The 24,964-nt window shown below is 42.9% G+C and overlaps 1 protein-coding gene across 1 annotated transcript in view; it reads left to right on the forward strand.

Annotated features, from left to right (window-relative positions):
• The window catches only part of CDH23 (cadherin related 23), a 1,475,307-nt gene that overhangs the window by 339,897 nt on the left and 1,110,446 nt on the right, over positions 1-24,964 (forward strand). The window contains exon 7 of the mRNA XM_030204991.1: positions 20,523-20,601. Within this exon, the coding sequence (XP_030060851.1) occupies positions 20,523-20,601 (79 nt within the window). The remainder of the gene's footprint in view (positions 1-20,522; positions 20,602-24,964) is intronic.

Here is a 24,964-nt window from a genome sequence, read left to right on the forward strand (position 1 = left end):
TACGCATGTAACTTAATTGGCTTAACAAGATACTCAGTGTTGATAACAGCACTTAACAAGCAATAATAATCCTAGTAATAAATAATGAACACTAATTGGGAATAATTCAAATTTACGCACACAAATCCCTAAGCGTATTATGTAACGTACTGCACAAAAATTCTAAAGTGTGCAGTTCAAAAGGGGAGTGGCTATGGGTGAGGAAATGGGCATTTCATGGGTGTTCCAAAATTTATGCACTTAGTTATAGAATATGGCCCAGTGCATGTAAATGTACGCGCAGGGGATGTATGCCACATTTTCGTTGGTGTAAATAGACATGTATAGTTTTAGGTGCTGGAATATCACGTAAGCGTATTCTATATACCATGTATAAATCTAGGCGCCGCTTATAGTATACACTTAGGCAGAAATGTTTACTGTGTAGATTTTTTAGGCGCCATATATAGTCCAGCTTATAATCGAACGAGAAAAATGCCCAAGTTCCGACCTAAATCGGGAGATGGACGTTTATCTCACAAAAACGAATAAAGCGGTATAATCGAAAGCCGATTTTTGGGCGTTTTCAACTGCACTCCGTCGCGGATGCGGACAAAGTTTATGGGGGCGTGTCAGAGGTGTGGCGAAGGCGGAACTGGGGCGTGGTTATCTGCCGAACAAAGATGGGCGCATTTCACCGATAATGGGAAGAAAGTATGCGTTTTTACCTAGAATTTAGGACACTTTTCCTGGACCCTGTTTTTTCACGAATAAGGCCCCAAAAAGTGCCCTAAATGACCAGATGACCACTGGAGGGAATCGGGGATGACCTCCCCTGACTCCCCCAGTGGTCACTAACCCCCTCCCACCACAAAAAAATGATGTTTCACACATTTTCATTTTCACCCTCAAATGTCATACCCAGCTCCCTGGCAGCAGTATGCAGGTCACTGGAGGAGTTGTTAGGGGGTGCAGTGGACTTCAGGCAGGTGGACCCAGGCCCATCCCCCCCTACCTGTTACAATTTTGCTGCTTAATGCTTATTAGTCGTCCAACCCCCCCAAACCCACTGTACCCACATGTAGGTGCCCCCCTTCACCCCTTAGGGCTATAGTAATGGTGTAGACTTGTGGGCAGTGGGTTTTGAGGGGGATTTGGGGGGCTCAACACACAAGGGAAGGGTGCTATGCACCTGGGAGCTCTTTGACCTTTTTATTTGTTTTTGTAAAAGTGCCCCCTAGGGTGCCCGGTTGGTGTCCTGGCATGTGAGGGGGACCAGTGCACTACGAATCCTGGCCCCTCCCACGAATAAATGTCTTGGATTTATTCGTTTTTGAGCTGGGCGCTTTCATTTTCTATTATCGCTGAAAAACAAAAACGCCCAGCTCACACATTGTTGAATAAAACATGGGCGTCTATTTTTTTCGAAAATACGGTTCGGTCCGCCCCTTCACTGACCCGTTCTCGGAGATAAACGCCCATGGAGATAGGCGTTTTCGTTCAATTATGCCCCTCAGAATCTACTACTACTTATCACTTCTATAGCGCTACAAGGCATACACAGCGCTGTACACCTTACATGAAAAAGACAGTCCCTTCTAAAGAGCTCACAATCTAAATAGGACAAACATACAGACAGACAACTAAAAGGTAAGGGAATTAAAGAGAGGTGGGGATAAAGGGACAGGGCAAGTGAGTAGTGGTTAGGAGTCAAAAACAACGTTAAAGAGGTGGGCTTTTAGTCTGGATTTGAAAATGGCCAAAGACGGGGCTAGACGTACAGGCTCGAGAAGTCTATTCCAGGCGTGAGGTGCAGCGAGATAAAAGGAACGGAGCCTGGAATTAGCAGTAGAAGAGAAGGAGACAGACAAGAGAGATTTATCCACAGAATGGAGTACCCGGGGGGGGGGGGGGGGGGGACGTAGGGAGAGACAAGAGTGGAGAGGTACTGGGGAGCGGTAGAGTGAATGCACTTATATGTCAGTAAGAGAAGTTTAAATTGAATACGGAATCTAGCCCTTAAGAGGCATTTCTGTCTTTACATATTGTACATTCAGTGGGCCCCTCCCTGCCTCTGGCATCATGCAAACATCTCCCCACTGTCATGCATTCTGTTTGCCTCTCTTTTCCCTTGAGTAAACTATGGGCCTGTCTTTATCCCTAGAAGTGCTCTAGATCTTTTTTTGTCTCAGGCATATTTTTTATTGCTTGGGATTTATTAACCGCCTTTATGAAGAGATTTCACCAAAAGTGGTGTATAGGTATAATTTGACATAAACAATTTACATTGTGTTAACAGCATATCAATCGTAATGTAAGCATAAAATACAATGAATGAGGTAACCCTAGAGTTACTCCCTTAGGCTTTCATGTGTGGCGTCATGAGTGTTGTTCATACTAAAAGATCATAGTAGAACACATGGCAAATCTAGGAGACCACCTTCTGCCCTCATGTTTTGGTTCTTACATTTCTTGATCGTCATTTTATTTTGATTTCATGGCTAAATTAATATGAGTGCAGAACTTGAAAATACGTTTTTGATCATTAGCATTCCAATCCTTTTACACTGAAGGGATGTTTGATTTTCTTTTAACCCCAAAATATTCTACCTCTCTCCAGCCTGTACCTTAGTGATCACATAATGAATTTTTAGCATATTTCTTCCATTCATATCCTTGGGTTGCTTTTAGTGGACCATTTACTGCCTTCTAACATTAACCAGCCCGACCTTCTGCTTATGATTAGAATAATAATTCCAATTAGAATCACCTTTCTACTTGAGCTAGTTAGCCTGGGCACACTGCAGATGTTCTTTGATCAGGTCCAAGGGAAGAAGATAGCTGATGCTACTGTAGCAGCCCCTGCTGGGCACAAAAAAAAGGTTCTGAGGTTGTACTTTTTAAGAGCTGCCCTCCAGCTCTCAGACCTTCAATGATCCCATAAGTCTCTCCATAATGCTGTCGGGGGGGGGGGGGGGGGGGGGGAATATTCAGACTGTTGGAGAGAAAGGACTGGAAAATAAAGTCCAATACAAATTTTGATTAGGTGAAAAGAATGGGTGACACAGAATATATGAACGGTTGCCCTGAAACCGGTATAACCATCTGGCTGCTAGTTCTTCTACCAGCCCACCAAAATCCTGTCTCCCTTCTCTCTCTCCCCCCCCCCCCAACCTCGTGCAGCTGTTGGCTGTTGTTTCATACCTCAGATGTACAGCACAGCTCTGACACTTATCATTCTGAGCCGTTGCCAGTTCCCTCTTTGTATGACAGGCGATGAGCGAGCTGTCAAATAGAACGACACCTTTACCCACTACCTTCTAAATGGAAAAATAGTCTAGTTTGCCAGTGAGAGATTTGGAGTTCATATCTCTCTCACAGGAACAGTAAATTAAAGTGTAATAAATTCTGAAAATAGAACAGTGAATCAATCTCTTGTGCATAGTCTCTCTCCTTCGCTTTAGCTTTATTTTCATCTGCCCTGCTTTCTCTTTCTCCTCCCCTTCTCACTGCCCTGCTGTAATACCCTTTTTAGTTGTACTTGCTGGTTTGGACAATACAATTACTGCGGGTGATTTAGAGGATCTCTTGTGGCTGCCAGGTCCTGGCAGCAGCGAGTTGTTAAAAGGTCAATGACCCGGGATTTATTGTTAACTCTGTCAAGATGAAGAGTACAGATTTACTTAGAGTCTATTGAAAGTGCCCTAGGGGGAGTAGTGGGAATGGCTGGAATTTTAAGTAATGCTGCCCTAAGGTCTTCTTCATTGCAGCAAAGATCTTAGTACACTCTTTTTTTTTTTTTGCCCTATAGCAATTTGACACTCTGCTGGTGTCCTGAAAACACATGCCTAGCAGACTCTGCTAGAATTTGAAATGAGAAGGAATGCACATAATTTATGGGAGGAACCCTATACAATGGGGCTGGTGAATCACAATCAGTATCCAGAAGCAGTGGCCTGCTGGAAATTCTACTCATGAGTTACCAGTGCAGATCTGATCATTTCCATTTCACACTAAAATACCTCTGACATGAGCTCTACTAGTCCCTCTCCTCCTTGCTCACTGATGTCAAGTCCTTCCTCAACTCTTCTCCATTCTTTATTCATTGAACTTTAACATCCATACTGAGGACCCTTCAGAGTCCTTTGTGACAAAACTCCTTGCTTTAATGTCCTCATTTGACCTCAGCTAAGCTTTAGTGTGTCATCATTACAGCTACTGTCATAAATTAATCCTTCCTAATGGGACTAGTTCTGTTGAGTATCTTTGTGAACATATTGCAGAAAAGTTAGAAGGAAAGGCTTGCTTGTGTACAGATGACATGAAGATCTGCAAAAGAATGGACACTCCTGAAGATGAAGCAGACAAAATGTGACATGGTCTTAAAAAAAAAAAAAAAAAAAAAAGAAGGTAGTTAAACTTTAGGGGGAAGGGAGGCACCAGGCCGATGGTCTCACATACCTGAATGAAACTTACCTTGAGGACAGATTTAGAAAAAGAGAGTAATAAATTTAACATCCAAATTCAAATTTAATTGAAATTGAAATGTATTATTTCTAACCTGCCCTTATCCAGGGTGGGTACAAAAGGAATATAAATAACCAAAAAGGACAAGAACATACAAATAGAAAAAAATTACAAAACAAAGTTTCCACAAGGAGACCAATATGTGTCCAACATTTTATCTGCCAAAGAGGATCATGATAAGCCTGATATAGCAAGAAGTCCTTCAAGCCTTTCTTGATGCTAGACAGGGAAGTTTCATTTTTGAGTGGAAAGGGCAATCTGTTCCACACACAGAAAAAGTACCAGACTGTGCAACCTCTAATCAAGTACGCTAAAGTGCGGGAACAACAATTTAATGTGATAGAGTCTAGAGAAATAGTGTGATAAGGTGGTGACCAAAGCTAGAAAGATGTTGGCTGCACAGAGAGAGGCATAACCAGTAGAAAGAAGGAGGTGCTAATATCCTGGTACAGGTTATTGTTGAGGCCTCATTTTGAATATTGTGTTCAGTTTTGGAGATAATCTCAGTAAAAATATTTAAACAACTAGAGGCGATCCAGAAGAAAGTGGTGGAATGAAAGACATACCAGAAAAAGACTCTGATAGGTTAGGGTTAAATGGCCATTTTTCTCAATGGAGTAGGGTGAATAGTGGAGTGCCGCAGGGATCTGTACTGGGACCGGTGCTATTTAACATATTTATAATTGATATGGAAATCAGAACAAGTGAAATTTAAATTTTCAAATGACACAAAACTATTCAAAGTTGTCAAAATACATACGGAAAACCTTAGGAAATTTGAAGGCTGGGCATTCAAATGGCAGAAGAAATTTTAATGTGGACAGATGCACATCAGGAAGAATAATCCAAATCATAGATATGCTGAAATTGTTTGCCCAGTGTGCGGTGGCGGCCAAAAAAGCAAACAGGATGATAGGAATTATTAGGAAAGAGATGGTAAATGGAAAACGTTCTCCTGCACCAGAAACAAAAAGGAAAAGGAAAATTGGTGTCGGTTCTGAGGGACATGCTCACCTAACACGTCTCTTTGTGCTTCCCCCAGACCCTTCTGCACTTGCTTCCTATCCCATCCAAGGTATCTCCAAAGTCTGAAAGGGGCAAGAGTGTTCCTCAGTAGCTCCTGACCCTCTATTGCTGAATTTCAGCATGGCACTAGCTAGCCCAAAAGGCCAGAGCCATTGTGGAGTATATTTATAATTCAAAATGGTACCAGCCTAAGGGCAGGCCTGCACTACTTGCAAATACAATATTGGTGAGGAAGTAACGGCTGGAAGATGGTCCTGATGTTATAGAATTAATGCTGATCGCACTATATTGAGTCGCCTAACTCGCTGTACCCAGTTATAGAATTACCCCCATCTTCCAGATTTTGTACATGTCACCCAAATTTGGCTGCAGATCCCAGATCCATGTATAAACTAATGCATCAATTAAGTGCTGACAATTATTGGCATTAACAAGCACTTAATTGGCAGTAATTAGGAGTTAAATACAGGTCTGCCCTACACCTGCTTTTATAAAATGTGTGCCTAAATTTCATAGCACGCAACCCAAAAGGGGGCAGGGGCATGGGCGGGTCAGGGATGTCACCATAAATTAGGTGTGATGTTATTGAATACCTGGATTTATGCACCTGTACCTTGTTTTTTTACAGTAGGCTTTTCCATGATGTATACAGTAGCCTTTTTGCCCATAGAATGATAGTGATTAATTTTTCTGTCCAATACACCCCCACCGCGCCACTGCAAAATCCATTTCCTGACATTATATTGCATTTACTGCTACTGTATTTCTTTTACTTATTTATTTCAGATATTAATAAGGCACAATCTGAGTTACTTTCTGCTCTCTACTATTGTCTTTTAGGCATATACAGTTTCTTAGGTAAGTCACTCAATCTTATCATTTTCAATTAGAATTATTTAAACTTGACACCTTGGCCATTTATTATTATTATTATTATTATTTTTAACACTTTTATCTGGACTATTAAACAATAGATGGCTGTCTCTTTATGCAGGTTCTTAAAAACCTGGATGCAATTCTAGCAAATATGTATCCCCCTAGCTCTCACGTTCCGCCATGAAGTAACTTCAGTTGATTCTCAGATACATTCAGTTATTACTTCTCCTTTTGCATTTTTTACCAAGGCTATTCAAAGCATGTTACCTTTCATATTTTACTGACGCCGCATTCAATGTTTTCTCGGCACCACTTCAGTACACAAGCAATGACGTCACCCATGCATTTTTGTCATCACTACGTCAACAGTTTCGATTTTGGCACCTTTTGGACTTGTATATATACGTCTCCTACCCTCAGTTTACTTTCGTCATTTTGCCATTCATATGTGCAATGTGAGGAGTAGCCTAGTGGTTAGTGCAGTGGACTTTGATCCTGGGGAACTGAGTTCAATTCCCACTACAGCTCCTTGTGACTCTGGGCAAGTCACCTAACCCTCCATTGCCCCTGGTACAAAATAAGTACCTGAATATAAGTAAACTGCTTTGAATGTAGTTGGAAAAACCTCAGAAAGGCAGTATATCAAGTCCCATTTCCCTTCCCATTGGAGCCGACTACATGGGTGCTTGAGCACCCCCAGTATTGAGAAAATTCCTTGTATGTGTCCAGAGAGGGGTTATATCCATTGGGCTTAGCACCCCCAATAATTTTGAAAAGTTGGCTTCTATGTCCCTTCCCCTAATGTTTTTGCTCACCACACAACCTAAGGTTTTTTTCAAGGAAGACCCCGACCTGAGGTCTTTTTTAGCATCTGTCACTTTCCTTTTTTCAAATGGCAATTAGGAATAAGCATCTGTATAACGCAGCACAACATCCTCTCGATATACACTGGTTTTTCTGATTTTCATTTTGGACACTAGTTCCAAACACTTCCTGGTTCCACCATATGGATTGCTTCCACATATATGCATGCACGTTACTGAGGAAGTTTCTTCCATATATACACATTTCTTTCAGGAGCAAGTCTCGTGCCACACATATTACTCAGATGAGTCAGACATCTGTATGTTTACCTTGGGTCACCCAATCCTTTTTTAAGCTACACTTCTTATCCATTTTTTATTAGTTTCTTATCATCTTCACACAAGATGATGTTATTTGTCCTATTGCTTTTTATGTTAATTTTCCCAGCACCAGTTGGCATTATCACTATTTTCTTCCTTCCACTCATATGTTTTTATATTGGTCACTTTTTATTGTCTCTAGTCTAATGTTACATCAGACTTTTATGGGATCATGAGGGTTTTGAGCTACTAACCCCTCTTTAATTTGCCATGTGAGCTATATACTTTTTTTCGCCATTTGAACCACGGACTGATTTCCTTTGGACTAAGGTGCCACAGTTTTACTACTACACATACTTTTTCTTTTTTCATGGCTGAGTCAATCACAGATCTGCCAACAATATGGGCCCTGTTTACTAAGCCGCGCTGTAGGCACACAAAACTTTTATTTATTTATTTATTTATTAGGATTTATTTACCACCTTTTTGAAGGAATTCATTCAAGGCGGTGCACAGTAAGAATAAATCAAACACGAGCAATAGACAACTACAGCGGTAAAAATATTCAAATAACAATACAAAGTATGGCATAGTATACTACTTACAATGTCAACACAAAACGTAATAGAACATTTTAATTGATAAGTGAAAGATAAAGCAAAGATGGAACATATAGATAGGTAAGAGAGTAAGAAAAGTTAGAAAGTAAGGTGACTGATATAAAGAAAGTTGTACATGAGGTTGGAGAGATGGTTAAATATTATCTCAGCTAGGGTAGGAGAGGATAAACATGTCCTGCTGCAGTATGTGCAGTCCGAGTCACTCCTTGTGTGTATGAGTGAGACTGATAAGTTAGTTACTTCTTCCATTAAAGGCCTGGTTGAAGAGCCAAGCTTTCACCTGCTTCCTGAAGTAGAGATAGTCTTGTGTTAAGAAAAGCCTTTCAGACAGTTCATTCCAGAATGTGGGGGCTACTCTAGAAAAAGGCTTGCTTGTGGGTATCACATTGTGTATTGTCATTTGTAGAGGGTGTGGTTAGTGATAGTCCTTGAGAGGACCTTAGTGTCCTTGGTGATGTCTAGAGGATCATCCTATTTTTCAGGTACTCAGGGCCATTTACTTTGAGGGCCTTAACAATCAAATATAAAGTTTTAAATTTAGCCCTGTATTGTATTGGTAACCAATGAAGTTTTTGCAAAAATGGTGTGATGTGGTCATATCACTTGCAACCTTCTATGATTCTTGCTGCTGCATTCTGAATCAACTGGAGCTGATGCAGGCCCTTTGTAGTAAGACCATTGTATAGTGCATTGCAGTAATCCAGTCTTGATGTTATCTTGGCATGCAGAACTGGGATAAGATTTACCTTCTTGATGTAAGGAGAGAGGAAGCGTAGCCAGGGCCGATCTTAGGGCGAGGCGACCGAGGCGGCCGCATAGGGCCCCGCGCTCAAGGGGGCCCCGCGCGGCGCGCCTGGGGTCGCCCTGCCCACCGCTCCCCCCCCCCCCGACGATCGATCGCTGTTCTGAAAAAAATTTGAGAAGCGACGAGTAGCAGGCAGCGCCTCGTGTCTGCCTTGCTAGTAAAAATCTCCTGCACGTCGTCGGGCTGGCCTTCCCGCATTAAGTCCCGCCCTCCTCTGAGGTAATAGGCTCTTCCCGCATTAAGTCCCACTCTCCTCTGAGGTAATAGGCTATTACCTCAGAGGAGGGTGGGACGTAATGCGGGAAGAGCCTATTACCTCAGAGGAGGGCGGGACTTAATGCGGGAAGGCCGGCCCGACGATGTGCAGGAGAATTTTACTAGCAGGGCAGACGCGAGGCGCTGCCTGCTACTCAGCGATTCTCAATTTTTTTTTTAAGTTAGTGGGTGCAGCAGGAGTTTGTAGGTGGGTCTGGTCGGGTCGGGTCGGGGGGGGGGACTCAGATGGGAGAAGGGTGTGGGATGGGGGTTCTCAGTTGGGGGGAGGGGGTAAGGGGGACTCAGATGGGAGAAGGGTGTGGGATGGGGGTTCTCAGTTGGGGGAAGGGGGTAAGGGGGACTCAGATGGGAGAAGGGTGTGGGATGGGGGTTCTCAGTTGGGGGGAGGGGGTAAGGGGGACTCAGATGGGAGAAGGGTGTGGGATGGGGGTTCTCAGTTGGGGGAAGGGGGTAAGGGTGACTCAGATGGGAGAAGGTTGCAGGGTGGGGGTTCTCAGATGGGGGGAGGGGGTAAGGGGGACTCAGATGGGAGAAGGGTGTGGGATGGGGGTTCTCAGATGGGAGAAGGGGGCTGGAACTGGGGTTTGAGAAGGGGCCATATGGGAAATGGGGGCCATGCATGGGGCTGGTGGGAAAATAGGGCATGCGTGGGTCAGGTGGGAGAATGGTTCTGGGGCTGAAAAGGGGGGCTCTAATACAAGGCATGTGGATGAAGGGGGCTGGAACTGGGGGCTGAAAAGGAGGGTAGGTGGGATAAGGGGGCTAGTACTGGGACTGGAGGCTGAAAAGGGGCAGGGGCTGAAACTGTGGGTACTGGGGGCTGAAAAGGAGATAGGGAGAAGTGGCTGGGGCTGAAGCTTGGGGCTGGTGAGAAAAAAGGGCTGGGGACTGGGGTTGAAACTGGGGGCTGAAAAGGGGACAGGGAGGAGTGGCTGGGGGCTGAAGCTCGGGACTGGTGGGAGAAAAGGGCTGGGGCTGAAACGGGGGACTGGTGGGATAGTGGGGCTGGAACTGGGGGCTGAAAAAAGGGGCAGAGAGAGGGGCAGATCCTGGATGGAAGGGGGAGCGAGAGGGAGGGCAGACCCGGATGGATGGGAGAGGGAGGGCAAATGGTGGATTGAAGGGGCAGAGAGAAAGGGCAGACAGTGGATGGAAGGGATAGAAAGGGCAGACAGTGAATGGAAGGGACAGAGATAGAGGGCAGATGTGCACGAAAGGGGCAGGGAGAGAGGGCAGACATTGGATGGAGGGGACAGCCGAGAGGGCAGACACTGGATGGCAGAGAGAGAGCGAAGACAGATGCTGGATGGAAGGAAGACAGTGAAAAGAAGATGAGGAAAGCAGAAACCAGAGACGACAAACTGTAAATAAAATATATATTTTTATTTTTTTGCTTTAAGATATAGTATTGTAGCTGTGTTAATAAATGTTTATAATAGAACATGTAAATAAGGTAATCTTTTTATTGGACTAATTTTAATACATTTTGACAAACTTTCGGAGAACAAAGCCCCCTTCCTCAGGTCAGGACAGGATACTGTAACAGCTCTATACTGTATTGACCTGAGGACGGAGGTTTTGGCCTCTGAAAGCTAAATGTATTAGTCCAATAAAATGGTATTATTTTATTTTCTATATTTGTTTTATTTCTATTTGTTAATTTGTAAAGTGGTGATTGGTATTTGTTAGTTTTTTTTCAAATTTACATCTGTTGTCTTTATATTTTGCACAGTACTAGGGGACATTTTCTGTTTCTGTGGTGTTGTATTGTATGCAGAGTCTGGCATCTTGGGGGTTCAGTTTAATTTTTGTCTAAATAGAAAGTTTAAATATTACTACTTATTCTATAGTGGATTAGGGTGTATCTGTGTTTGTGAAAAAGACATGGTTTTCAGTTGGCATTGACTGTGCAGGATCGACAAGACCTGGAGCTGGGGGCATTGGAGCTCGGAGGGAGGGGTGGCCGGCTCTGGAGCTAGGGTGGGGGCGGAGCTAGGGTGGGACGGGGCTAGGGTGGGGCCCCATCAAATTGGTCTGCATAGGGCCCCGCACTTGCTAAGACCGGCCCTGAGCGTAGCTGTTGCAAATAGTAGAAGCAGCTCTTGAAGGTTGCTTGGATTTGGGGAGTCAGAGTAAGTGTTGAATCTAACTGTATTCCAAGGTTCCTGACTTGTGATTTGAGGGGGAGTTCATACTTCCCAAAAGTGATTTTGATGTCAGGTATGTATCTGCTTGTGTTAGGGACCCAGAGAAGCTTGGTTTTACTTAGGTTCAGGCAAAGTTTGTTGTGTTTAGCCCATTCTTGAATTGATGTTAGACAGGTAATCAGTTTATTCAAGGCAGTAGGTAAGTCAGGTTCAATGGGTATGAGTAGCTGCACATCATCCGCATAGATGTAGAACTGAGTGTTATTTCACTTCCCTGTGTGAATATATGTGTATATCGCATTGTGGGTTTGTTTATGTAAGATATGTGGGGGAAGTGAGATCAGGGTGTCATGAACTAACATATACCTCCTTTAGGTTCAAACAAATGTTGTATTGTATGTTCTATTATCTATGTATCAGATGGTAATATGGAATGCACCATAATGTATGGGCGAAGGTTTGTGCTCAAGCCTAACAGTATTTAATGTGAGTAGTTTATGACCTATACATATTTATTATAGATATATGCATACACTGGTGATAAAGATCTACTTGGGCTCAGCTGTATGTACATAAACAAATATTAGGAGGCGGAACATCGTATGTGCAATGATGGTTCCATTGTGACACCACCACATATTCCTCTTGGGGATATAATGGGTGTAAACGGTATGGTCTGAGCACATTTAAAACACTTTATAATATTTATAGCATTTTAAAGTGCATCTATAAAAAAAGATAAATGATTTTGAACCCAAGTTTATTATAGTGACAATAAAAAAGTTAACCAGCTATGATGGTATTCAGTGCTAACCAGTTACCTTTTTAGCGATCAAAAATAGGCCTGCTATTTAAGTAGCCTTTTTTGACTGCTCAAAATACCCAGTTTCAGGAGTCTGGGACCGGGTCCTAGAGAGCTCAGACTCAGCCTGCTGGCAGTGGCACAGTGGAGGAGACCTGGCCGGCTGAGCCGCAGCACTGGCACATTTTTCTGTGCAGCGCACGTGCCATGGGGGCACTGGGGGGGGGGGCAAGGTAAGACAGGTGAGTGATAGCAGACTCAGAGCACTGAGGCGGCAGCCGCAATCGCTGATGAGATAATTGCCCATGGGAGGTCGGAGCAGCCGAGATTGAAAACTAAAGTCCCACTCCTGACTTCCCAACCTGGACCTGAGTACTGCACTGCAGTAAACAAAATTATAGTAGGTAGGAGGAGTCAAGCTACTCTGTTTGCTGCCTGCTGCCTGCATGCATGTGGCTGAGCCTAGAAGACCAGAACTGATTGAAGGAAGGATCAGGATAAACTAGGTAGGCCTGAGCCAAGCTTGGGTGGGTCTGGGCCCATACAGGCCCACCCATAGCTATGCCCCTGGCTACTCGGAATCCTGAAATTGTTGATTTCTTATTATTCATCCACAGATTAAAAAATCATAAAAATGCTTCATAAGATATATTTTTCTCCTGCTAGGACATACAGAGTGATTTGTATTTTGTACCCCTGAACATTTTAACAGGGTGGATTAGGGTTCCTTGTTGTAGTAGAAGTCAGATATTGTTGGGCTTGGAAGGGTAGAGGTTGGCGGGGTGGGGTGGAGTTATAGTTGCTTATTGTTATTGTTTTCTATTTGTGATTTATAATCAACAGTTGCACAGAATATTGTTCCTTTTTATACTTTACCAAGGTTTCAAATACATATAAATGATACATATAGATGCTGATATTTGGCCTCTATCCCCCTAATATAATGCTCAAAATTGCATGTATAAATTTGTGTGCATGTGCAATTTAATTACTTAACGAGCCAATTGGCAACAATTGGAATTTACATGCACATCTTTATAATCGCTATTCTTTAAAGATATGCTTGTAACTATTTCTGTGTAGATCTGAAAAGGCGGCATGGATATTCATTTCTAGGATTTGCGTGCAGTGTTACAGAATTCGGGGAATCTGTATCTAATTTAGGCGTGGGGATTTACACCAGGGTTTTCTTTGAAGGGCATAAACATATGGATAAAATGAGCCATCAATATTGTGTATCTGGATTTTCAAAAGTCATTTGACAAAGTACTTCATGAAAGACCTCTGAGGAAATTATAAAGTCATGGGATGGGAGGTATTGTGGATTAAAAACTGGTTAAAAAATAGAAAACAGAGAGCAGGGTTAAATGGCCAGTGTTCTCAATGGAGAAAGGTAGATAGTGGGGTTCCCCAGGGGTCTGTGCTGGGACTGCTGTTTTTTTAACATATTTATAAATGATCTAGAGATGGGAATAACTAGTGAGGTAATTCAATTTGCTGATGACACAAAGTTATTCAAAGTTGTTAAATCACACATGAGGACCTTACAAGACTGGGAGATTGGGCATCCAAATGGCAGATGACATTTTATGTGAGCAAGTGCAAAGTGATGCATATGGGAAAGAGAAACCCAACGAAAGCGAAGGCAAAAAAGGAGGTAAAAAATCCTCACGACACCGTGAAGATGAAACAAAAAAGTGAGGAGAATGGATGAGGATACCAACTGTTTTATATTTATTCACTTAAAAAATTATATGTACATAACAGCGACCCGACACGGCCGTGTTTCGGCACAATGGCCGCTACATATAAGTATTGTTCCATATTACAGTCCTTTAAGATGTTTGTGACTATAATAAAAAAATATATATCTTCTTATCTTTCATTTTTTTATTTTTTATTTAATTTTTTTTATATTATTTTATTCATCCTTAAGACATACACACACCAGAGATACTTGTTCTCAGTTACTCATTTGCTTTATTATCATCTATTCATCATTTTTTCATCATGTTTTCACCATTTCATCTATTTTTCTTATACATTTAGACCAGAGAGATTTGTTTCCTGTTATTTCCCTTGGAACATATATTCTAAACTACATCATTCAAGGTATCCTACAATCTATTTACTCATTTTAAAATATTTTACTATATTCATGACACAATTTAGCAATAAAAATTTATTTTGGAAGCACATCATTTTCAATTAAATGAATTTTTATTCACACTCATACATTGTTTAATTTTTTAATTTTTTATTCACACTTATACATTGTTCATTTTTATTTACACTCATATATTGCTCATTTGTACAATTAGACACAATTTAAGCATTAATTAAAACATATGTTTAATTATACAATTTCAATTGTAATTTTATGTTTATTTGATCAATTAGAAATATTTCATGCAATCATGTATTGTCAAAAATATTAATTATGTGGTTTTATAACACAAGTCTCATGACAATATTTTTTATAATAATATTGTACAATTCATTATAACTTTTTTAACTTTATATATATTTAATCATGTTATTATTTGAACGAGTCAAAGATAATTCACAAGTTTGTACAATCCATGCTATCATTTTAGATAATGTTAGTCTATTATATTTATGCTTATTAAATATTTGTTAAATCAATATATATTTTTTAATATATTTTATTGTTTAATTTAGGTTATAAAGACCCCTGAAGCAGGCCATTCTGCCGAAACACGGCCGTGTCGGGTCGCTGTTATGTACATATAATTTTTTAAGTGAATAAATATAAAACAGTTGGTATCCTCATCCATTCTCCTCACTTTTTTGTTTCATCTTCAAAGAGAAACCCAAACCATAGTTACATGATGGAAGGATCCACATTAGGAGTCACCGCCCAGGAAAAGGATCTAGGTGTCATCGTTGATGATACGTTGAAACCCTCTGCTCAATGTGCAGCAGCAGCTAAGAAAGCAAATAGAATGTTAGGAATTATTAGGAATTGAATGGAAAACAAAAATGAGGACATTATAATTCCTTTGCATCACTCCATGGTACGACTACACCTCGAATATTGTGTGCAATTCTGGTCACTGGATCTCAAAGATAGAGTGGAATTAGAAAAGGTACAGAGAAGAGCGACAAAAAATGATAAAGGGGATGGCGCAACTTCCCTATGAGGAAAGGCTAAAGCAGCTAGGGCTCTTCAGCTTGGAGAAGAGATGACTGAGAGGAGATATCACAAAATACTGAGTGGAGTGGAACAGCTAGATATGAATTGCTTGTTTACTCTTTCCAAAAATACTAGGACTAGGGGGTATGCAAAGAAACTACTAGGTAGTAAATTTAAAATTAATCATAGAAAATATTTCTTCACTCAATGAGTAATTAAACTCTGGAATTCACTGCCAGAGAATGTGGTAAAAGATTTGGATAATTCCCTAAAAGAAAACTCCATCAACTATTATTAAGATGGACTTGGGGAAAATCCACTACTTATTTCTAGGAGAAGTACCATAAAATCTGTTTTGCTGTTCTGGGATCTTGCCAGGTACTTGTAATCTGGATTGGCCACTATTGGAAACAGGATACTTCGGTCCGTCCCATCAGTCACTTTAGGGCCCATACTGAGGGCACTCAGTTTATCAGTCACTTACGTGGAACTGTGTCAAAGTCTTTCGTAAAATCCAAGTACACCAAATATGGTGCCCCATATCCAACTGTTTGGTCACCTAGTGAAAGAAATCAATAAGATTTATTTATTTTATTTATTTATTTATTCATACTTGTATCCCACAATTATCCAAAATAAAATTTCGGTTCAATGTGGCTTACATTTAACAGTTGTTAGAGATTACATTTATTCAATTACATTTATAAGGTTGTATGATGCTGTGTTTTACTAGAAACAGGTCTGATAAGATCTGTTTCTAGTAAAACCATGCTGCCTCAGATCCTGTAGTCCAGTCTGTTTATTCCCCCTCCTCCCCCAATACAGAATATGGCTGAACTCTGGATCCAGAGGAGCCCTTTGTCTGTAAAGTGCATGCAAATACCTTTTCTCTCCTTAAGAAGCTCTGTGGTAGCCCAGCTCTCCATTCCTTTTGAAACTTACCTTTCTTGTTGGGGGTCCCTGGAAATCAGAGGTTCAACACTGTGAACTGATGTAGTCCATCTTCCCCACTTCTGGTCTCTGCCTTGGCTCTTTCTCAACTGACACTTGTTACATCAGCAGCATGACAGATTTCAAACAGCTAGTTGGAAGTTAACCCTGTCACTGCTGGCTGGGGCAGAGTGACTAATCCAGCAACTTCCTGTGAGTTCCACTGGCATGATTTAAAGGAACACAAAACAAAGTGGGAAGTGGACCAATGACTTCAGGATGTACAGACTATGGAGATAAATAAAGGAGCAAACTTTATTGTAGACTCGACACAGTATTGTGTTTCGGCCACAGGCCTGCCTCAGGAGTCTAAAAAAATTATTTAAAACAAAAATACACGACATAAGTACACAAACATATGTTTCTAAAAATGTATTCCTTTATATATATGTATACTAGTAAAAAAGGCCCGTTTCTGTAAGAAATGAAACGGGCGCTAGCAAGGTTTTCCTTTGAGTGTGTATGTTTGACATGGAGGGGCATAATCGAACGCAAACGCCTATCTCCATGGGCGTTTATCTCCGAGAACGGGTCCGTGAAGGGGCGGGCCGAACCGTATTTTTGAAAAAATGGACGTTTTTGAGCTGGGCGTTTGTTTGTTTTAGCGATAATGGAAACTAAAAACGCCCAGCTCAAAAAGTCCTAATCCGAGCCATTTGGTCGTGGGAGGGGCCAGGATTGGTAGTACACTGGCCCCCCTGATATGCCAGGACACCAACTGGGCACCCTAGGTCAGTGCGGTGGACTTCAGAAAAAGCTCCCACATGCATAGCTCCCTTACTATAGGTGCTGAGCACCCAACCCCCCTCCCCCAAAACCCACTACCCACAAATGTACAACACTACCATAGCTCTTAGGGGTGAAGGGGGCACCTACATGTGGGTACAGTGGGTTTTGGAGGCCTCCCATTTACCAGCACAAGTGTTACAGGTGGGGGGGATGGGCCTGGGGCCACCTGGCTGAAGTGCACTGCGGTACCCACTAAAAGTGCTCCAGGGACCTGCATACACGTAGGCATCTAGGACTGGTTGCTGCTATATAACATTGGCACACCAGTTGACACCTGAAGACTAATCTCTCCGAAAACGTCCTTTATTGGAATAACCGCCTTTACTCACAGTTAACTGCAGATCAGAGGTTGTGCCCCACTGGCAACAAGTCTCCCTGGTACTGAGATGAGCAGTAGGTCAGAGCTGGCAGAATGCCCTTTTTCAGCCACATTCAAGGTAAGAACTAAGTTCTCTAACGTGGCTAACACAGGAAAGGGAACTAAAACTGGCTTACAAAAATGGCCACTACCGCATGGACTACAACAGGAAACACAACAGGGCACACTCTGACCCAGTAGGCAGGGGGAAAAGCACCATGGGAGAACAGCCTACCAACTACCAACATCGTGAGACTGTAACACAAGCTAATGAAATCACGGAGCCCAATACCCTACACCCACCACAATGCAATGCTGATGTGACCCTGTACTGCACCCGAGAGCCACATCTGACCCAGGGAAAGGCTGTGAGAGGATCGAACACATTCTGCTGCATTGGAGGTGGGTACGGCATTTGAGGCTGGCATACAGGCTGGAAAAAAGTTTTTAAAGTGGGGTTTTTTTTGGTGGGAGGGGGTTAGTGACCACTGGGGGAGTCCGGGGAGGTCATCCCCGATTCCCTCCAGTGGTCATCTGGGCAGTTGGAGCACTTTTTTGGGACTTGTTCATGAAAAAAAAGGGTCCAAAAAAGTGACCCAAAATCGCGGTAAAAACGCCTTTTTTTTTCGATTATCAGCTAAAGACGCCCATCTCTCCTCGGCTGATAACCATGCCCCAGTTCCGCCTCCACCACGCCTCCGACACGCCCCCGTCAATTTTATTCGTTTCCGCGACGGAGTGCAGTTGGAAACGCCCAAAATCGGCTTTCGATTATACCGATTTGGGCGCCTTTGCGAGACAAACGTCTATCTCCCGATTTAGGTCGTACTATAGGCGTTTTTCTCTTTCGAAAATAAGCTGGAGAGTGTGTTTGACAGCGACTGTGTATGAGAGAGAGAGAGTGAATGTGCGAGTGTGTGTGTGACAGAGTGTATGTGTGTGTGTGAGTATGTATGAGACTGTGTGTGTGTGTGTGTGTGTGTGAGTGAGAGATAGACTGTGATAGAGTGTGTGTGTGTGTGTGTGTGTGTGTGTGTGTGTGGGCCGACTTAGTGTGTGGGAGAGAGAAAGACAGAATGTCGATTGTGTGTGTGTGTGTGTCACAGACAGAGAGAGACAGCGAGGCTGTGTGAGAGAGAGAGTGATTCACTGTGTATGTAAGATACTGACAGAGTGTGTGTGTGTGTGTGTGTGTGTCAGAGAATGTGTCTATGAGTCAGAGAGAGGGTGGGGTGTGGGGTAGGTGATTTTCGAGGGGGGGGCGATGTGCACAGAGGGGGATCGGCGGGGCCAGTCAGGGGTGGGGAGGGTAGCAGCATGAGTGTAGGCATTGCAAGGAAGTTTGTGTGCGTGTGTGACAGACATTGTGTGTGTGTGCGACAGAGGGGTAGGGGCGATTTTGGAGGGGGGTGGGTCGACATGCACAGAGGGGGATCGGCGGGGCCAGACTTGGAGTATGTGTGTTAAACACTGTAGCAATGTGTATGTGTGTGTGTGTGTGTGTGTGTGTGTGTGTGGGAGAGAGAAACTCCTCAGTTAGCAGCTGGAGGCAGCAGCAGTGGAATAGGTTCGGAGTTCGTCAGTGTAAGTGCTGCTCGAGTAGGGATTAGGTGCCCGGACGGAAGCACGACATGTGCTCCATGGCGCTGGGCCACTTCTACACCCTGTCTATGGGGCTCCGGCCTTTTCCCGGGTTGGTCCTACCGCGACCTCCGTAGTCAGCTTGGTGCTGCGACGTCGGTCTTTCCCTGGCCAAGCCCTCACGTACCGGTTGGTGTTTCGTTGGGTTGCTCCTCCCGGATGCCTCTTAGCTGCTGGCTCATTCAGATCCAGTCTCTCCCTGCAGTCTCCCGAAGAGACTAGGGCTCGAACCAGTAGGGAGAAGTGTGGTCGTAATCCATGCAGAGGCTCTGGTGTGGTTCATCTCGAGCTATGCACAGGTCTTCTGTGTGGGTGTTCCACTGTTCTCCTTTGGCTCCCCTTGCAGCCGTCGGCTTCAGCCTTCGAATCTGGAGGGGGGGGGGGTGACGTGCACGGAGGGGGATTGGCGGGGCCAGACTCGGAGGGGGGAAGATAGCGGCATGGGTGGAGGCATCGCCAGAAAGTTTGTAAGCTGTAAGGAGTGCAGTGTCCTGCAGTGAGTGATGTCAGCCTGGCTACTGAGCCTAGCTCAGTAACGCCGAAGGAGCCACGGACACAGGCAGTACATTAGAACGTTGGTGGTGAGAATTATTATATAGGATACTTTATATATGAAAGTTTTTGTTCTGTTACTTTATTTCATATATTTTATTGTGTATGTTAATTTTTGTGCTAGGTACTTTTATATTGTGCAGATAATAAACATTTTAAATAAATAGATGGTGACGAGGAATAGAGTGTTCAATTAGGTGAAAAGAAGAAAAATCTAAAGAGATGAGAACAGAATTGCACTGATCTATAGATCCTCTAATCTCATTAAGGATAGCAGTCAACAGAGACCTGGTGCAATGACCTGTTCTTGCCTAGGCTGGAGAGCAAAGAATATGTCTTAAAAAAAGGAATGAGCTGAGTACAGACTAGAAATGAGGTGGAAATTGACTGGATCAGTGAGTAATCATGCCATGTTTTCATTGTTCTGGCACATACACAAAGGAAAGATTGCTCTCAACCAAGTGAAGGAGACTAGTCAGGAATACCTGCATTAGCTTCACTACCAGAAAAACTACCCAGGGGTTAAGGTAAGAGGAGGAGGTTGGATTGAAAACAAGGGTCATTCAGTGCTGAGCAAAGAGATAAAAGTTTGCCGAAAAAAAACAACCAAACATCAACAGTGGTGGAAGGTGAAGGGCAACAGAGGATGAAGGTGAGGTGGGGTATGCAAAGGGAGGCAAGTGGAATGGTGAGGCATAGCGTCAAAGGGAGGTCTAGAAGGTTGAAAAGTTTCTTAGGTTTGTTAATTGAATGTAAATATAAGAAAATATAATTAACATCTAAAACCTAAAGATATCTACTGGAAGACATTGTGAAGAATATAATACAGTATTTTCATTTCTTGCCTCTGCAGGGCACAACTGTTCGTATAATAACTGCCATTGACCAAGATCGAGGACGTCCCAGATGGATAGGCTACACGATCGTATCTGGTAAGTCATGTAGGCAGCTTGGGAAGGGGTTTATCTGTGATGGAGAAATGAGAAATAATAGTTATGATGTGAATGAGACAAGCATAGTACCACTTTATAGTCCATGACTGAATAATAAATATGTTGAAAAAAGAATCAATGTTAGGTTTTTAGTCACCTTGCTTGGTAACTGATAGCCTTCAGATTAGCTGGAAGTAATTTTCCTATAGATTTCTGCTTCCATTATATGGGTGGGACTCAGTTAACACTGTAGCACATAACAGGACCAACGTTCACCATTTTGCTTTACACCCCAATGCTGAGGTTTGAAGGTATGTGTGACTTCAAGGCTCTATATAGTGACATGGAGGCAGTAGTTAATTGCTTCACTTGGTATAGATAGCATTATAGGGGTTGTTATTAGATTTTATGGGGCTGATAATTCAGACCACGGGAGGTAGCTGATATTCAGCACTTGCCGGTTAAGTTTAAACCAGCCAAAGATATTCCAGCTATTTTGTTGGTCTAATTTGGCTACAAAACTTAGCAGGTGTGCTGCTGATTATCGGCGGATAGCCAGTTATATTGTGCGATATAACTGGCTATCCACTAAGCACTAACTGGCAATATTAAAGTGGGAGATAACCAGCTATCTCCCACTGAGTATCACTGAATAGCCAGTTAAGTGACATTTAACTGGCCTGGAGCCATTTCTGTCCAGTTAAATGGTTTTAAATATTGGGCAGTATATGTTTTATATTATGGTACATCAATTACTCAAGTCAGTGAGCTGGAATTTTTAAAAATATATTGCTTACCACCTCTTTTCTCTAAAATATTTTTGTAATGGCATAAACTGGGAATTGTGCAAGAGTTTCAAGCTTAACCCCATATTTTATGGTTTATGGTTTAATTCTTACTTGATATACTGCCATTTCAGAAGAGGTCAAGGTGGTGTACAAAGTATAACAATATAAGGAAAGGAATTTCTATAATAATAGGAAAGCACAACACATTTTTTTTCATGAAGTCACTTCACAAAAGTATGTTTCACAATAGTAATTTTTCATGCTATTCTGCTAAGTGCAAGTGTTTATTTGAATTTTGAATTAATGAGCTGCTGTTAAGGAAAATTATTCAAAAACAGCTCATGAATACACAAATTTATAAAAACAGATATGCAAAAAAGGCCTTATGGGCTAAAGTGTTATTTTATGGGCTTCCCTGGAGCCCCTTTCACATGACTGCCGCTGCCCCTCTGTCAGGGTTTCCCCTGAAGGATCTCAAATCCTGGTAGACCTCTTCTTAACCAGAACCAGCATTCAAGTTGGAAAATAATTGTCTCCCTAAAGCCCTGTTGCCTCAAAAAAAAAAACTATGAGCCTGGACTCCTGCCACCTCCCTTACCTGCTTTTAAAGATAAATCCCCAAAGTGGGATTGAGGTCAAAGAGTGGTAGTTACCATGAAGAATGAAAAAAGATAGGTAGCTTCCAGTTTAGTAATTTCAGTAAAGGAGGAAAAAGTGACAAAGCTTGAGGCATAAGGAGAGAAATGGGATGGGTGGGGTAAAGGGGAACTGCACAAGAACCCAGAGACTATTTTGGGAATCTTGTGAAAGAAATTAGCCACAATCTGGCGGGCAGTGGGGAAGAGGAACGTGAGAGTAGTAAAGAGATGACAGATGTTGGAGGCCAAACTGTTGAACAGATGGGCGCAAGTGCAATGGATACATGGAAAAATGTAAGGATGAATTTGTAATGTATGAAGTCAATATGAGAGCAATATTTGGGCCAGACACTCTGCAGATTGCGGGGGGAGGGACTGAGGAGAACCAGGTTTGGAGATTGGCATGTTTCACAGTATGGAAGAGAGGGTACAAGTGTCCAGAGAGAAGAGAGTCTAGAGTTGTAGGAAGAGATTCCCCCATCAAGAGATGTTGATGAGACATTGGAGTAAAGAGGAAAGACAGTAGCACAGAGAAGTTGGCTAACTGCTTAGATGTTCCTGAAGACGTGGGTACTGATAGGTTGATATACGAACCTGAAATATTCTGTATGCCCTAGTGGTGGTGGTAAAGAAAAATTCCTATGCTTCTTTAACCATAATTTTGTACTTTCCTACACACAGTTGTAAATATTTTATTTATTTTCAAAAATAGTAAAATTGGAGAACCGGTCTTCCCAGTCTTAAAATTAGGAGCATTCTGCATCATGGTATAGTTTGAATATATTAAAGTTGTTGTAGGGGCCACTTCTGTTGGCACAGAAGAAATGACTTTATACTGCTGAACTGGAGATACCAGTTCAGTTCTCAATTTGGGCACCATCAGCCTGCATTGGCAAGGGCAGGAGTGCTGCAAGTATTATCATGCATCACTTTGGAGGGACGGAAAGAGGAAAGATTGATCCTACTATTACCCTTTTACCACTGATGTTTGGCCAGACATAGCTCTGAAGAAGGCTCATTTTCCCTCTAAGAAAGTGGTTTTCAAGACATTCTTGGAGCACCCTCTAACAAGTCTTATTTTCAGGATATCCACAATGAGTATGCATGAGATGGAATGCCTTTGGTAAGCTGTATATGGTTAAGACGTTGAGACCCTCTTTGACCTAGTAGGCTTTCTCAACAGTCATTCAGTCAATGGTATTTATTGTAATGCTCTTTATACCAGCTAGGTGGCTTTGTCCTTTGCAGCTAGCTCAAAATACAGTAACTCAATCAGTGTTGGGTGTTAGATGAGAAAATGCCTATTAGTGTTTGAACTCTCTGCTTTGCCTGAAAAGAATTTGGTTTTAATGGCTGGTGCTGACATTTAAAGCAGTTCAGTTTCAGAGCCCAGAATTATTGGCTGGTAGCCTGCAACAGTATAGTCTGTTTAGGTAGCTTCATTAGCTCAGATAAATTTGTTATCTGTACCACCGGTTAGTATGATGCGTTTGATGAAGTGAAGAAATAGAGCCCTCTCTTTAGCAGTGCCAGAAATATGGAATAAATTACCTTAGATGTGTTTCTAGAACAAATGTGCTCTCTTTTCAAAAACAGCTGTAAACTATGCGTTTTCCCAGAGCTTATTCAGGATATAAGGAGAAGGCGGCTTAGTTGGATTTTGATGGGGTATTAATTTATGTGGTTTGGTCTGTACTATGACAATTTGTGTATGAGCGTTTGGTATGATTGTGTTAGAGTAGGGGTTCTCAACCCAGTCCTCGGGACACACCCTGTCAGTTAGGTTTTCTGGATATCCACAGTGAATATGCATGAGATAAATTTCCATGCACAACCTCCACTGCATGTAAATCTATCTCCTCCAGATTCATTGTGGGTACCCTGAAAGCAACATTTTACCCTATAGCACTGGCAGGATGGGAGAAACTGGGGATTCCTTCTGTTCTAAGGCCATTTATTTTGGCAGTTTGGGCAAGTAGGCAGTGGCTGGGCAGGCTGGGACCTGATATTGTTAGTTGGCGAAGGTGGATCAGAGAAAATGAAGTCAAGTGTGAAGGAAGTTGGGAGAAGATGTAACTGAACATGCAAAAGAAAAAATGTGTACCTATACCAGGGGTGGGCAACCTTGGTCTTCGAGGTCCGCAACCCAGTCAGATTTTCTGGATTTCCCTAAAGAATATGCATGAGATCTATTTGCATACAATGAAAGCAGTGAATGCAAATACATCTCATGCATATTCATTAGGGAAATCCTATAAACTCAACTGGGTTGCAGCCCTCGAGGACCAAGGTTGCCCACCCCTGCCCTATATCTTCCCCCAGATGAATGCACACACACCTCCATGCTTCCCAAAACACCCAGATGTCCTCAGTCATTTCAGTGCATGCAGGCATCTGAAACAGATACACACACCAGGGGCGTAGCCGCGGGTGGGCCTGGGTGGGCCCAGGCCCACCCACATAAGCCCAAGGCCCACCCAGGAATGGTGCACCCCACCCATGATCCCTTCCCTCCACTCCCACAGATCTGGCACTTCTCTTTTTTTCCTCCCTGTTTCTGCCGCGGTGCTTCCAACTTACAGCATTGGCGCTACCCAGCAGTGATTCAAACACACAGGCCGGCTCCGGCGTTCGCCCTGCGGCATCACGCCCTCACTGACACGTCATGCCTTCACTGACGCAACTTCCTATTAGGACGGGACGTGGCGGGAACTCCGGAGCTACTGCGAGGTGCGAGCCTGTGTGTGTGAATTGCTGCCGGGTAGTTCCAATGCTGTAAGTTGCAGACACTGCATTAGAAGCAGGGAGGAAAAAAAAGTACAGAGGTGCCAGACAGGGGACTGGAGGCGGGGAAGGGAGAAAAGTGCTGGACCCGTTGGAGGAGGGGAAGGGGGGGGGAAAGTGCTGGACCGGGGGGGGGGGCATAAGAGGGATGGG

This window comes from Microcaecilia unicolor, chromosome 5 (genome assembly GCF_901765095.1).
Source record: "Microcaecilia unicolor chromosome 5, aMicUni1.1, whole genome shotgun sequence".
NCBI lineage: Eukaryota > Metazoa > Chordata > Amphibia > Gymnophiona > Siphonopidae > Microcaecilia > Microcaecilia unicolor.